Source organism: Ctenopharyngodon idella, chromosome 20, assembly GCF_019924925.1.
Source record: "Ctenopharyngodon idella isolate HZGC_01 chromosome 20, HZGC01, whole genome shotgun sequence".
NCBI lineage: Eukaryota > Metazoa > Chordata > Actinopteri > Cypriniformes > Xenocyprididae > Ctenopharyngodon > Ctenopharyngodon idella.
This window is the reverse complement of record NC_067239.1, coordinates 5,094,387-5,108,290: the sequence shown is the minus strand read 5'-3', so window position 1 is coordinate 5,108,290 and position 13,904 is coordinate 5,094,387. Positions and strand designations below refer to the sequence as shown.

Genomic DNA, 13,904 nt, shown 5'->3' with positions numbered 1-13,904 from the left:
TCACCTTTCTTTTTCTTTTTTTTTCTTTTTTTTTTTTTCTTTTTCTTATTGTTTCATTGTGACTAGTGTTGTCAAAAGTACCGATTTCAATACCAAGTCGGTATTGAAATTTTAAAGATGTGATGCTTTTGAGCGCTGTTGAGTGGATTCGTTAAAACCTCTGATTGGCCATTGTGTTCACGCCCTCATCAGATATGTCTGTGATTAGGTACAATGATCAACGCACGGGAGTGTTTGAAAGCATATGGAAGTGTTTTCAAAGCGGGAGCGTTTGAAAGCAGGCGTCTGTCAGCAGACCGGACTGCTGATAGACGCCTGCAGCTTTCAAACGCTCCTGTGTGTATCTGTGTAAGTGTTTGGTGAAGAGCGTCATTGATGACTATTTACAACATGTTTTTGAAGCGTTGATCATTGTAGCCACAGACATATCTGATGAGCTCGTGAACACAATGGCAAATCAGAGGTATTTAAGAATCCGCTCAACACCGCTCAAAGCGTCACATTTTTAAATTTCGGTAAAAACTTCGGTAAAAAGTCTGTACTTTTGACAACACTAATTGTGACACCATTTCTGCATCCAAACTTTTACAATGAATCATTCGAGCATACAGTCATCACTTTATGGACTTCATATCGCACCTGCTTCGGAACTGCACTGTTTTTTTTTGTTTGTTTTTTTTTAAATTGCATCGTAGTGTATCTCACCTTCTTTACTAGAGCTCTATAGCTTTTTTTTTTTTTTTTTTCCTGGACTTGGAGAATTTTTGAATCTTCCATTTCAACAAGGACCCAAAAAAGACAATACCGGTCTGCGATTAGCTAGATGGGCCTTTAAAACGTAATAAACCAGTAAGACAAGAACCATCTACAGAACCCTGGACAAAATGAACCAAGCTTCAATCCGTACCTGGAACCAGCCAGATTTCTTTCTCTCTCTTATTCTTTCTAGCCCCTCCCTCTTCTCCATTAGTATCCCTCCTCTATTCCTCTCTATCTTTCCCTTCTCTTGGTAAATGGCATATGATTTCTTTCCTTCAGTGGACTAGACGTTCCGCGTCCTGATGCCCATGTAGAGAACTCTAGTGCCAGTCAGTGTGAGGTGGGCTCTGTGCCCCCCTTCAGCCAACCCCTTGGCACCACGCTCACCAGGTGAGTACAGAGCAACAGGTAAATGACAGGTAACAAAGCAGGTTACATGGTAACATTACGGTAACTCCAGTACTCGCGTTACATCAGGTGACTTGGTAACCGATGGTTAACCAGGTAACGGAGCTGCTTCAGGCACATCAAGCCTCGACTTCTTGCCTTGTTCTCATTTCATTTTTTTTTTTTTTTTTCCCCCAATGCCATGAGACACCATTTTAATGCTTGTTTTACTTGTCATTTGAGTGAACAAAGATATTTTGGTTTTGGTTTTTCTATGTAGCAACCTACTAACGACACTTCATATCCCCACCCTTTCCTCTATTTTCTTGTACTCAATAGTGTTGTGGAGGAACATGCAGAGAAGCAAGCAGAGAACCAGTCCATCACGTTGGGACAGATTACAGAGACCATTGCTGACCCGACTGCCTCTTCGGTCCCGAGTGAGCTGGACCTCACAGAGCTGGGGCAGACGGACAGTACCCCCCCTCCACCTAAAGAAAGCAAGCAGGTACACACACACACAAACAGACAACAAGCACGTTTGTCAGACTAATCTAACATTGCTAAGTAATTGCAAAAGTGAGAGAGAATAAAGCAAATACCCACAAGAGGCTTTGTATTACTAAAACCGCCTTACACATGAAAAAATCACTTTAGCGCACATGACTAATGTCGTAATGCTTTCATAAAATGGAGGCAATAGAGCTTGTATAATAGACACAAATGTTCAATAAACAATTAAATCTATTATTAATTATAATCAAACTAACAATTTGCCTTTAATATAGTACTGCTGTTGCAGTTGCTAATGAACTTTGGCATTTTAAAATTTAACTTTACTACCGTTCAAAAGTTTTGAGTCAGTAATTTTTGTGGAAACATTGATACATCTTTTACAGGATTCTTTGATGAATAGAAAGTTCAAAAAACAGTGCTTGTTTGAAATGAAAACCTTTTGTAACATTATAAATGTCTTTAATGTCACTTATGATCAATTTAATGCATCTTTGCTGAATAATAGTATTAATTTCTTTAAAAAAATATTAATGACCCAAAATTTTTGAATGGCAGTGTATGTATTAATGTCTTTTCATATATATATATATATATATATAAAGTTTGGGATCAAGATTTTTATTGTTTCAAAGAAGTCTCTTATGGTCAACAATGCTGCATATATTTGATTTAAAAAAAAAAGTAATATTGTGAAATATTATTACAATTGAAAATATCTGTTTGAATATATTTTAAAATGTACAAAAAGATTCTGTTTCAAATAAATGCTGTTCTTTTGAACTTTCTATATATATTACGGGTTGAAGGCCCACTTTTATTAAACTTTTATTTATATATATATATATATATATATATATATATATATATTATATTATATTATATTATATTATATCTTTTATATATATATATATATATATATATATATATATATATATATATATATGTCACTTCACAATGGATTTGCAGATCATCTATTCAGAGTTGTCCTTTCTATAATGACATAGTTGAGTAGATTTCAGGTATGGAGCTAGAAGGTATAATGTCTGTAAAAGCATTTCAAGCCCTGATACATTTTCCTATTTTTTTTTTTTTTTCCTTGAGCTTACACCACCTAAAAGAACATGATTACAATACTCGCTACATTTTGCACCCCGCAGTGTTTCTTTCCCAACCTTTTCCCCATTATAAAGATAGTGAATGGGTTTGTATTTGATTACCACTGAGCTGCAGAGTTAAACCATTCCCCCCTCTCTCATAAAGCTGCTCTGACACTTAAACCCTAAATGGAGAAGATGAAAGTGGAAGAGAAAGGAAGAAGAGAGGGGGTAGGCTGAGAGAGGTGGGACTGGGTACATCAGCATGTTTGTTTTCCACAGGACAGCCTTGTAAATGTTTAATCAACCAAATGCTCACTCAGCGCTGCTGTTTAGGCTCTGACAGAGACATAGAGATAAGCAAGACAAGAAAAAGGGAAAGTGATAGGGAGACAGAAGGAAAGACCACCGTAAAACAGGATTGATTTTGCTCACATTTTGAATACAGATTGAATTTGTCTCACAGAACTGTTATTTCATACAGCACTTACATAATACAGTCATTCACACCTCAGTGCTCATTGAATCTCAGTGTAAATTAGAAATGTTGTGATCATTTTTGACACTTCACCGTATCGATTTTTCACTGGTTAATGAGATAAAAGTGCATAATTCCATGTAGACCTTATATATGTGTGTTTTATAAAATGGATAGTTCAGGCCCTTGATTCTGATTGGTTGAGCCGCGTTCAAAGCCATTGTAAAATTCCCGAAAACATACAGCTGACCGCATTACATAAGTATCGCTGCGCCACTGAATGTGTATGTTGCTGCGTCTGTCTTAACAACCACTCTTAGCAATGTAAACATATATTTGTTCTCTATTGATTTTGTTCATTGAAGCTTACTGCATTATGTAAAAGAGTATTGTGAGAGAGATATCGAGTGACCGAGTGCATTACCTGCATTCAGATTTAGCATTTTCCTTCAGGTCAGTCCTATGTTCATAAAAAAAAATCTGTTTGAATGCCTGCTGCGATCTTGTCCTTTTAACATTTAATGAGTTTTCCCGTGCCCTGCTGTCACTGACAACGCTAGTCAAAGCATTTGTCATTTGCGTCTTGTTCCGTGTTCACAAGTTTCAATATAAAAGTCTTTGCGACTGAGTGACTCCATGCCGCCATCTAATGGCGTAATAAACGTAACTTCTGTTGCTGTTCACGGTCAGGGACTATTTTTTCCAGTGGAAGGAAGCCTTTCATTGATTTTACTTTATGACAGTTGCATTGATACATATTTTTTTGGCTTTAATTTTTGTATTGTGTGGTAACCGTTTTATAAAAGCAATAAGGCTGTGAAGCTGTGGTTTACAGTGAATTTATAACGGCTAAGGGGGTTTTCTAACAATGCCCCTTAGCTGTTATAAATTCACTGTAAACCACGGCTTCTTGGAACTTATCGCATATATATATATATATATATATATATATATATATATATATATAATATATATATATATATATATATAATGTATGAAAGAAGTCTGACCAAAGCTGCATTTATTTAATCAAAAATACATTAAAAGCAGTAATATTGCTTAAAATATTATTACAACTTTTTTTACTTTAATATGTTTTAAAATTTAATTTCTTCCTGTTAAAAGCAGTATTATATATGGAAGCTTGTTTCCACTATGAAATAAAAAAGGTAATTGTGACTTTATCTCACAATTCTTTTGACTTTTTTCTCAGAATTGCGAGATATAAACGTACAAATTGCGAGTTATAGTCAGAATTGCGAGTTATAAAGTCAGAATTGCAAGATATAAACTCAAAATTCTGAGAAAAAACATCAGAATTGCGAGATATAAACAGTTCTGAGAAAAATTCAGAATTGCGTGATTAAAAACTCGCAATTGCGAGAAAAAGGTCAGAATTGTGAGATAACATTTTTTTTATTTTTTAGTGGAGGAAACAAGCTTCCATAATTATAGTATTAGAATAAATTATAATATTGGAAATATTTGATGTTTCATATACATTTGTGTGGATTCTGGACCACTACCAATTTCACATTGGTCATAGCTACCCAGCATAATGCAGCTGAAATAGAAAACAAGTAATTAACAAAATGGCATTTCACATTAATGGACAGGATTAGGACTGAAGAAGGAGTTGTGGTTTGGTCACTGTAATAAAGGTTGGTTTGTTTGTTTGTTTGTTTATTGCAGGCGGACCATGAGGGAGCGACAGACCCTCCGGTGCCCAGTAAAGAAGACATCCCCACCTTTGATGAGTGGAAGAAGAAAGTGATGGAAGTAGAGGAGAAGAAAAGTAAGAGATGGCATTGGCTCACGTGCATGCTCACAGAGCTGCGTGTTCATCAGAGAAACACTGCATGCGAGGCTGTCCCTGTGTTTCTTCTGCATCACTACACACTCACGCACTTCCATTAGGACACACTTCTGCTTGGTTTCACAGAGCAGTACCTCTCTTTTTATATCTCTTTTCATCACAAATTTCTTTCTTCTTTTTTCTGTTGCTTTTCTTGCTCCTATAATAAATATTGTTTTGTAAATGCTTGCTCACATTTGTCGGTTCAGTGGCGGAAACATGCACAGTGAATGTTGCGTAACCCAGTATGCACATGTAAAGGCTGCCATAATGGATTGCTTCAGTACACCGCGAAACAACTGTAACAAAACCTGTTCACTGCAATTTAACTCTTGCTTTAGAGTATCAGGGTTTTCCCAGCTGAGTGTATGTGAATTCAGAAAGTAAATTCAACCATTTATCAGCCACTAGTTAACAGTATGTTAATTGACCCTTATCATCATTGTTTAGCGGGTGCAGTGCACCCAATAAAACTAAAGAGCTCTCAAAGAGAACTCGCTCCAGGTCAGTAGAAGTTGAGTTCAAGTGAGGCTTATGCGGCCGGCTTAAATTCAATCAGTTTCCTTAATATTGTGGGTCTGGATCGGTGCTATCTATAGCCTGGGCTGCTTGGTCTAGTACATTCTCAAAAACAAATTTGTTAAATCAAATTGAGCAAACTAAATTATTGTCTCTGCTTTCAGTCAGTGGGGTCCACAGCTACAAAGACATGTTTAGGTTGCTTTTTCAGGTTGTTTTTGCAAGCTGTAATCAGCACAATGTTAATGAATAGCTTCTTTTCCTAAAGGTTTTCACCCCTTTAGGTCATGACAGCAGTTATTGCTAGCTAAAATGCAACAATTTTGCCATTCAGATTGGTTATCTGTTACAGATAGTGAATACATACAAACATGCTATGTATGCATATATCAAGATAAGTTGTTCTTTTGTTTTCAGGCAGTAATTGACAGGTAAACAGACCCACCTGCAATTTGTATGGCAGACTCAAACTCTCATACTAAGCCAACCTGATATGGTGTAAAGCATTTGACAGATGACCTATATGTAACCTGTTTTGTTGGTTTCAGGTCAGTCTCTGCACACTTCATCAAATGGAAGCCCTCATCCAGTCAAAAAGGTTCAAAAGAATTTCAAGAATAACTACGCTTCTGTCGAATGTGGGGCCAAAATCCTCTCGGCCAACAATGAGGCCAAGGTACGGCACGAGAGACAGGAAAAACAGCATATGGGGCAGATAGAAAGAAAGATGGATGGATTTATATAGGACAATCATTTAATTGCTCTTATTGTGCCTGCATCTGGAATGTTATTGATCGACTCTAGATCAGCAATTGTCTAACATATGTGTGTTTTGTGTTTTCAGAGCACATCTGCTATCCTGATGGAGAACATGGATCTGTACATGCTGAACCCCTGCAGTACCAAGATCTGGTGAGTCACTGCATTTGAAAAGAGAAACAGACTGCAGCAGCTGCTCGGAGGCAATGAAGAAATGTGTTTTACAGTGTCTTTTTTTCCTATTTGTGTAAATGGTAGTTTAAATAAAATGCTATTAGTATATTGATAATATTATAATTTGATCATGATTTATGTCTCTCGATTAAGCATAATCATCTGCAGTATTGGCCCATTATTTATCCTGAAAACATTTTTTCATTTCTGTTGTCTTACATTGGTAATAAGCCTCCACAAGCATTCATGATTGGGGTTGCCAGATGTCAAGAGTTTAAATCACTCTTTTCTCTTAAGTGGATACATTTTCTGCCCAGTGTTTTACTTAATCTTCCCAACCTGGCAACTCTCTCTGCACTGCAAAAAAGTGATAATTATCTAAATAATTAATAAAATGCAACAATAATACAAACATGCAAGCTAGAGTTTCGCGATCTCCATTAAGATAAATGAATGCAGTCAGTCCGTGTTCCTTCACGTTGCCGCTTGTGCTATTTACCGTGACTAAAGCAAACCTTTTTAGTGGTGAACTGTAATCCACATGGATCTTGTTTTACCAGTTTTCATAATGTAGATCATGTGTTAATCTATATCAGGGGTGGGGAACGTGGATCCTGGAGGGCCATTGTCCTGCAGAGTTTAGCTCCAACCCTGAAAAAACACTCACCTGCCTGTAACTTTAGTAATCCTGAAGACCTTGATTAGCTTCAGGTGTGTTTAATTAGGGTTGGAGCTAAACTCTGCAGGACAATGGCCCTCCAGGATCAACGTTCTCCACCCTGATCTATATGATAAATATAATAAATCAGTAAACTGTATGAGGTAAAATAAAACCCTATGTGTTTTCTTGATTTTTGCTTACATGAAAGTGCAATAAATCTGATGAAATGTAAAAAATAAAATTTCTCAAATCAGAACAATTGTGATAAAAAAAAAAATTGCGATTATAATCTTTGAGCAAAATAATTGATTTATCAGTTGAACTATTATCGTGCAGCCTTAATTACATGTAATATTAGTACTAGAGAACTCGGTAACACTTTAGTTTAGGGTCCAATTCTCACTATTAAGTAGTTGCTTATTAGCATGCATATTGCTAGGATGTTGGCTGTTTATCAACTAGCTTCAGCAAAAAAGGTGATTAGAAAAACCTGATACTGAATTGGTGATCAGACATTGAATTTAAAATGTACATTAAATCTAAAATACACATAAAATATATAACATTTTTCTTTTGTGCACTCAGATTTTCCCCTTTGTTTCCTTTCAATCTCCCAATGCAGGTTTGTTATTGAGCTCTGTGAGCCAATCCAGGTGAAGCAGCTGGACATCGCAAACTTTGAGCTGTTCTCATCTACGCCGAAAGATTTCCTTGTGTCCATAAGCGACAGGTAACATCACTGACACAGACATATGTAGTATTCCAACTCCTAACCAGGCACGATCTGATGCTTATCTCTAAAGTGGATTTGAGTTTTTGTCCTGGCAAACTGCAGCACATTTCATTGATTGCAGTGAAATCTAATTTGTTCAAAATCCTGTGTCACATTAAACATTAAATATGTTGTGGTTGGTTGTGATTGTGTCGCACTGCATTTTCACATTCAGTGTGGACAGACAAATTGCTTGTTGCTGAAATCTAATCACAGGGAGATGTTAGGGAGACTGTGTTACATAAACACCATTTTTTTCAACCATCTTTTCTTGACTTCAGGTATCCGACCAATAAGTGGATCAAGCTGGGCACCTTTCACGCCCGTGATGAACGCACAGTACAGAGCTTCCCTCTGGACGAGCAACTCTATGCCAAATACGTCAAGGTAAAAGGGGTGGCAGTTGTTACAATATGTTTGAATCAGTCTTCCCAAATCTGCTTGATTGCGAAATTTCCTTGAGTGTGGAAATTCTAAATACTGTAACATTTGAACCATGAACACAGAGATGGTTCTATCACCTATGATCTAAATAACCTGGAATTGCTCTAACAAAGTGTGTATTAAGGTGACTGAATAAGAAGCAGTGAAAGGGGGGACAGTTTAGTCATTTGAGGGAAGCCGTGCCCTTCCCTCAGGCATGAGAGTCTCATGACTTTTCAGATCAAATCTGAGTTGTTATACGATGCTGAACACGCATTCATGACTTGTTGTAGATTAGTATTTAAGGTTGGTGTGTCTATACCAGTGTTTCTCAACCTTTTTTGGCCATAGCACAGTTTTGATAAGTAAAAAATCCCACGGTACACTATGCACTAAAACAACAAAATTGCACAAACAATGCATGCTTCAAATGGCACATTAAAGCTGGATATATTAAAAGTAGTACTCACATTTGATGCGAAACTTGAGCTTAAGTCAGGTATGAACACAATATAGGTATTTGTACAATATAGGTAGCTACTGTATATGATGTTGTTGGTGAGGATGATAAAACGACAAATTTACATATCGTTGCTGTCGGGCGGAAACCTTGTATTTTTTAAATAATTAAACACTGTGTCATCAAAGTTGGTATTGTGGCTTTATGTATGTCAAACATGTGGATGTGCCATTATGTAATAACATTCAATGAAAATCAAGCTCAGATGAAGTTGCAAGTTTGACCAGCAAATGACAGAAATGTTTTGTCCGTCACTGGAACAGCCGCATCTGAGGCAGCAAGTGCGTTGCTTTACGTTTTCATCAACTTGCGTGTTATAAAGTTTATTGTAGCTATATATTATCTTGTTGTTGAATACATTTGGACAAAATCTCATGATATAATAGATGAAGCAAGATATTTAAAAGGGGACCTATTATGCTCCTTTTTACAAGATGTAATATAAGTCTCTGGTGTCCCCAGAATGTGAAGTTTCAGCTCAAAATACCTCACACATCATTTATTATAGCTTGTCAAATTTGCCCCTCTTTGGGTGTGAGCAAAAACATGCTGTTTTTGTGTGTGTCCCTTTAAATGCAAATGAGCTGCTGCTCCCAGCCCACTTTCCTAAAAGAGGGCAGAGCTTTAACAGCTTGCGCTTCGGTTGCTCAACAACAACAAAGCTGGAGAATCTCACGCAGCCAAAATGTGGGTGCTGCTACCAAAATTTTGGTAAACAAAACTGGGACCACTGATTCATCCCTAATTATTTTTTTATTTTTTTTTATTTTTTTTTTTAAACTCCAGAGTTTCTAACTGTGCATCTTGCTTACTGCTGCGCTTTGCTGTTTATATTTGATCTTAATCTTTCTTTTCACTAAATCTGATTTATGCGTTTTCGGATGATCATAATTATCTGCTGTAACATATGTCAACAAGTGCCAGTGATCTAAGGGTGGAATCCCATGATGCTTTGCCATTATTGAACTGCCCTAAACCTGTTCTGTCATGCTCTGCTTGACTCCTGTGTAGTTTGTTATTTGAATGTTTTCCTTTTTGTTTATGTTTACTTGTTGTCCTCTGCTCTTTTTCCCACTTTGTGATCCTAATTGCAGCCTTTCTCTCAGCCAGCCCTCTCTCCTGCCGTTGGTACGGCTGCTCAAGTCATGAAAGCAGAACAAACAAGAACAGTTCAAAATGCTTGACTTGCTACAGCATGAATCAAGTCTTTTATACTGATCTTCCTCTCTGTTTTTCTTTGTTTCCGCTCTCTCCTGTCTTCTCCTCCTGCATCAGATGTTCATCAAATACATCAAGGTTAGCGCTCTTTTCTCTTAGATCCTGTCAGTGCTGCTTTGGGTGGCAGGACTCACATAGAGTAATGCATGACAGTGAAAGTTTCTTGAAAACACAAATACACATCTTTTCTCACACTTACAAAGGAAACATCATGCTTTGCAAATATTCCAGCACTTCATTCTTACTATGTTTTGTTGGACGTTATTGGGACATTGCTAAATTATACTAACATTGATAAATGTTAGATTCAGTAAGAACATTGGTTTTGTTGCATGACCATGTTTGAGCGTACTTGTCTTTTTATGTTTTTGTAGGTTGAGCTGCTGTCCCATTTTGGCTCTGAACACTTCTGTCCACTCAGCCTGATCAGGTGTGTTGAATTAATTTGACTTGACTTATAATTCCATTACTGTATACAACCTATATAACATGACTACGGCCTTGAAACATGCTTTGCACAAGTGAATACCCTGCACACTTTACCTTGATGTCATTGCGTCCAAAGTGTGTATTAGCATTCAGCGCTGTTCTCACGCAGTGAATAACATTGCAAAGCAAAGAGGACAATGACAACGCACCAGACAAGACAGAGCAGGTTACTTTTGATATGAAACAAAGTCACAGCTTTCAATTTTTGTCAATAAACCTATGCCAACACAGGAAAATGCATATTTCGAAATATACTGATGTAAATTGTTCATCACAATTTAAAAAAAAAAAAAAAAAAAAAAGTTTAAACCCTATAGCTCTGAGTTAGCATTTTTTGATGTCCACATGTTCTGTTTCATAAAGAAGTTACCAAATATTAAAGATAATTTGAATTAAATGTTGTTTGGCCAATATTAAAGGGTTAGTTCACCCAAAAATGAAATTTCTGTCATTACTCTTATTAATAACCTCATCTTGTTCCAAACCCGTAAGACCTTCGTTCATCTTCAGAACACAAATGAAGATATTTTTAAAGAAATCTGAGAGCTCTCTGACCTCCCTATACACAGCAATGTCATAACCAATTTCAAAGCCCAGAAAGGTAGTAAAGACGTCGTTAAAAAAAATATCAGATTAATCGTCAAAATAATCGACCGATTACTCGTACCAAAATAATCGTTAGTGACAGCCCTAGGTTAGATAAAACATTTCAAAATGCACCTGCATTGTTTTGCATTATGTGACACTTAGTCAAATAAAAGACTATTTATCCAGTCATATATTTCGTCCTTGAAGATTTCTTAAAAATAGTGTTAAAATATCGTCTCGTTCTCGTGAACCCAATATTGTGCATCGTCTCGTGTATTGATAAGTGGACATCTTTTGTAGTATTATAAATGTCTTCACTGTCACTTTTGATCAAATTAATGTGTCTTTACTGAATAAAAGTATTAATTTCTTTTTTAAAAATTCCCAAAATTTTGAACACTAGTATATGTACAACAGGCTCACAGTGTTTGCATACTTGAGTATATGTAAGTGTGTTCCTGATGTAATGCATGCTTTTGAGAGGAATTTTTTGGTATGTGTCATGATATGATGTATTTTATTCTTTGTTTTGACAGAAAAATATTAACCTGCACATCAAATAGTTATACAAAAGAGACTCAAAAATGTTTTCCTGGAATTTTAAGAAAGTGACTTGATAACAGTCAAACGAGAAACGGGTAGATTCTGATTTTTCATTGACTCTGAAAAAGGACACAAGGCTTTATAAGGGTTTTAAAAGGCAAAGTTCTTGAGTTGAGTAGATCTTTATTCTGCCTCGGGCTCCTCATGTCCGTTTCCATTGGCAGGAGGTTTAATCTAGGTTGGAGGCCCATAAAGGGGCTGGTCTGAGAGACTCGCCCACTGAAAATGACTGTATATACTGTGAGAGGCAAGCAAAACACTACAGCCAGACAGAGAGGAAAAACTAAAAATCCTTTCTAAATGACCCCTTTCTGTACTTGTACTAAACTTTTTGTTGAGTTCTGACCTTAACTTTTCCAAATATGAGAATCACAAGAAACTACTTTCTTATGATGGAGTTATTTTACAAGCCACATGATACAAATTGTCATCATGTGGTACCTCTTGTGGGTGCATACAAATTTACAGCGTAACATTTATTCCAAATTCCTACTTCCCTGTTTTCTCTGAGACTGGTCATTTCACTGGAAATCTGTTTTTATTTTTCTTCCACTGCAATTACCTCCTCTGTATGAAGATAGAACAGGCTATATACCATGTCTTTAAAGACCCCCACTAACCTGGGCAAAGGGCAGAGTGATTATAGTTGTTTTGTAGAAGGCAGAGATAAGATGTGCAGATGACCACAGTGGGCTTTAAGTTAATATTACTCATTCTGAGGCCTGACTCTCTTATCTGTACCGAGGCTGAGTTCTTTAAGATAATACAGAAACACTGTCATTTTTACAAATTAGGTGTTTACGACTGTCCTCCTATGCTGTTTTTAATCATTAGGGTAGAGTGGGGAAAAGCGCTTTTTTTCATGCGTTTAGATCACCATGTTTTGGGGTAAAATGCCCCCACTCTGACAAAGCAATTTGCTTTATACATTTACAGCAAAATCAGGAAAAGCAGTTTTAGCTTAAAATTAAAAAGACAAGCCAAAATAACAGTAGATAAATGAATATTTGTTAATGAACCATGTTGAAAATCAGCCTATTTGAAAAATATTGTTTGCTGACGCTAACTGGCTAGCTAACTAGCTAGCTGATGCTAACATGAGGTAATTTTTAAATATAAAGTTCAAATATTTTTTTATTCAACCACCTAGTTAGATTACATTTGATGGAAAAACAAAGGATATGATGTTTAGAACATGGTAACTTCAGTAATTATGAGCAATGCACCGTGGGGGCATTTTACCCCACAGACTAGGTTTGAAAAAAAAAAAAAATTGTCATTCTGAAAATATAATTATATTTTCCTGTATAATTATATATTATATATAATTATATTTTTATGTACTTCCTGTTCTCATATCATATATAACTGTGATATTCTGCAAAACAACAAGCTTTAAAACATTTTTTTATCACTTACTGTACCGTGAAATACGTTTTCTCTGATACGTTGCCAGTGTAAACTTCACTTCACTTCACTTTTTTTTTTTTTTTTTTTCTCAGTTTTCTTCATTGTTAGACTTCCAAGTATCTGATCTTTGTGTTTCTTTCTTGTGTTTTTTTGTATATCAGGGTGTTTGGCACCAGTATGGTGGAGGAGTATGACGAGATAGCCGACTCTCAGTACACCTCCGAGAGAACCGAGTATCTGGATGAAGACTATGGTGAGATCATCTCTCTGAAAACATAAGTGTTTCAGTACAATATCAATTTGCTAATTTTGATAAATGACATGGGTGACGATATGTACAGCACCAGAACAAGCAGTGCGACGTGATGCATAAACATTAATACATTGATATTTATTGAATATGGCATAACTTTTGTTCTGTAATATAATAGTAAATAATAATTTCGTTCTGTAATATAAAAGTAAGATGCACTACTGTATGGTAGAATTTAATTTTAATTAGACTATATTTGTTTGTTTTTCTTTTTCCCAGTTGCTCTGTGTGTCCATTGGCTAATGCTCTTGTCTTAATTCCAGACTTCTTTTTTACAGATTACCCACCCGGCTACCTGCCGTCAGAGGACAAGTCATCAAAGAATCTGCTGGGTTCTGCCACAAGTATGTCCTTTTCCTCCAAATT

At 36.2% G+C, this 13,904-nt stretch overlaps 1 protein-coding gene across 7 annotated transcripts in view; it reads left to right on the top strand.

Moving 5' to 3' along the window:
• suco (SUN domain containing ossification factor) overlaps nt 1–13,904 on the top strand; it is a 61,358-nt gene that overhangs the window by 32,117 nt on the left and 15,337 nt on the right. For 2 of the 7 annotated variants that reach the window (XM_051875789.1, XM_051875783.1), the window contains exons 5-15: nt 1,039–1,149; nt 1,486–1,654; nt 4,927–5,029; nt 6,157–6,284; nt 6,453–6,520; nt 7,825–7,932; nt 8,256–8,361; nt 10,193–10,213; nt 10,510–10,565; nt 13,387–13,478; nt 13,802–13,882. In XM_051875789.1, coding sequence (XP_051731749.1) covers nt 1,039–1,149; nt 1,486–1,654; nt 4,927–5,029; nt 6,157–6,284; nt 6,453–6,520; nt 7,825–7,932; nt 8,256–8,361; nt 10,193–10,213; nt 10,510–10,565; nt 13,387–13,478; nt 13,802–13,882 — 1,043 coding nt within the window. The remainder of the gene's footprint in view (nt 1–1,038; nt 1,150–1,485; nt 1,655–4,926; nt 5,030–6,156; nt 6,285–6,452; nt 6,521–7,824; nt 7,933–8,255; nt 8,362–10,192; nt 10,214–10,509; nt 10,566–13,386; nt 13,479–13,801; nt 13,883–13,904) is intronic. The other 5 variants (XM_051875790.1, XM_051875784.1, XM_051875785.1 and 2 more) reach the window with 4 other exon arrangements.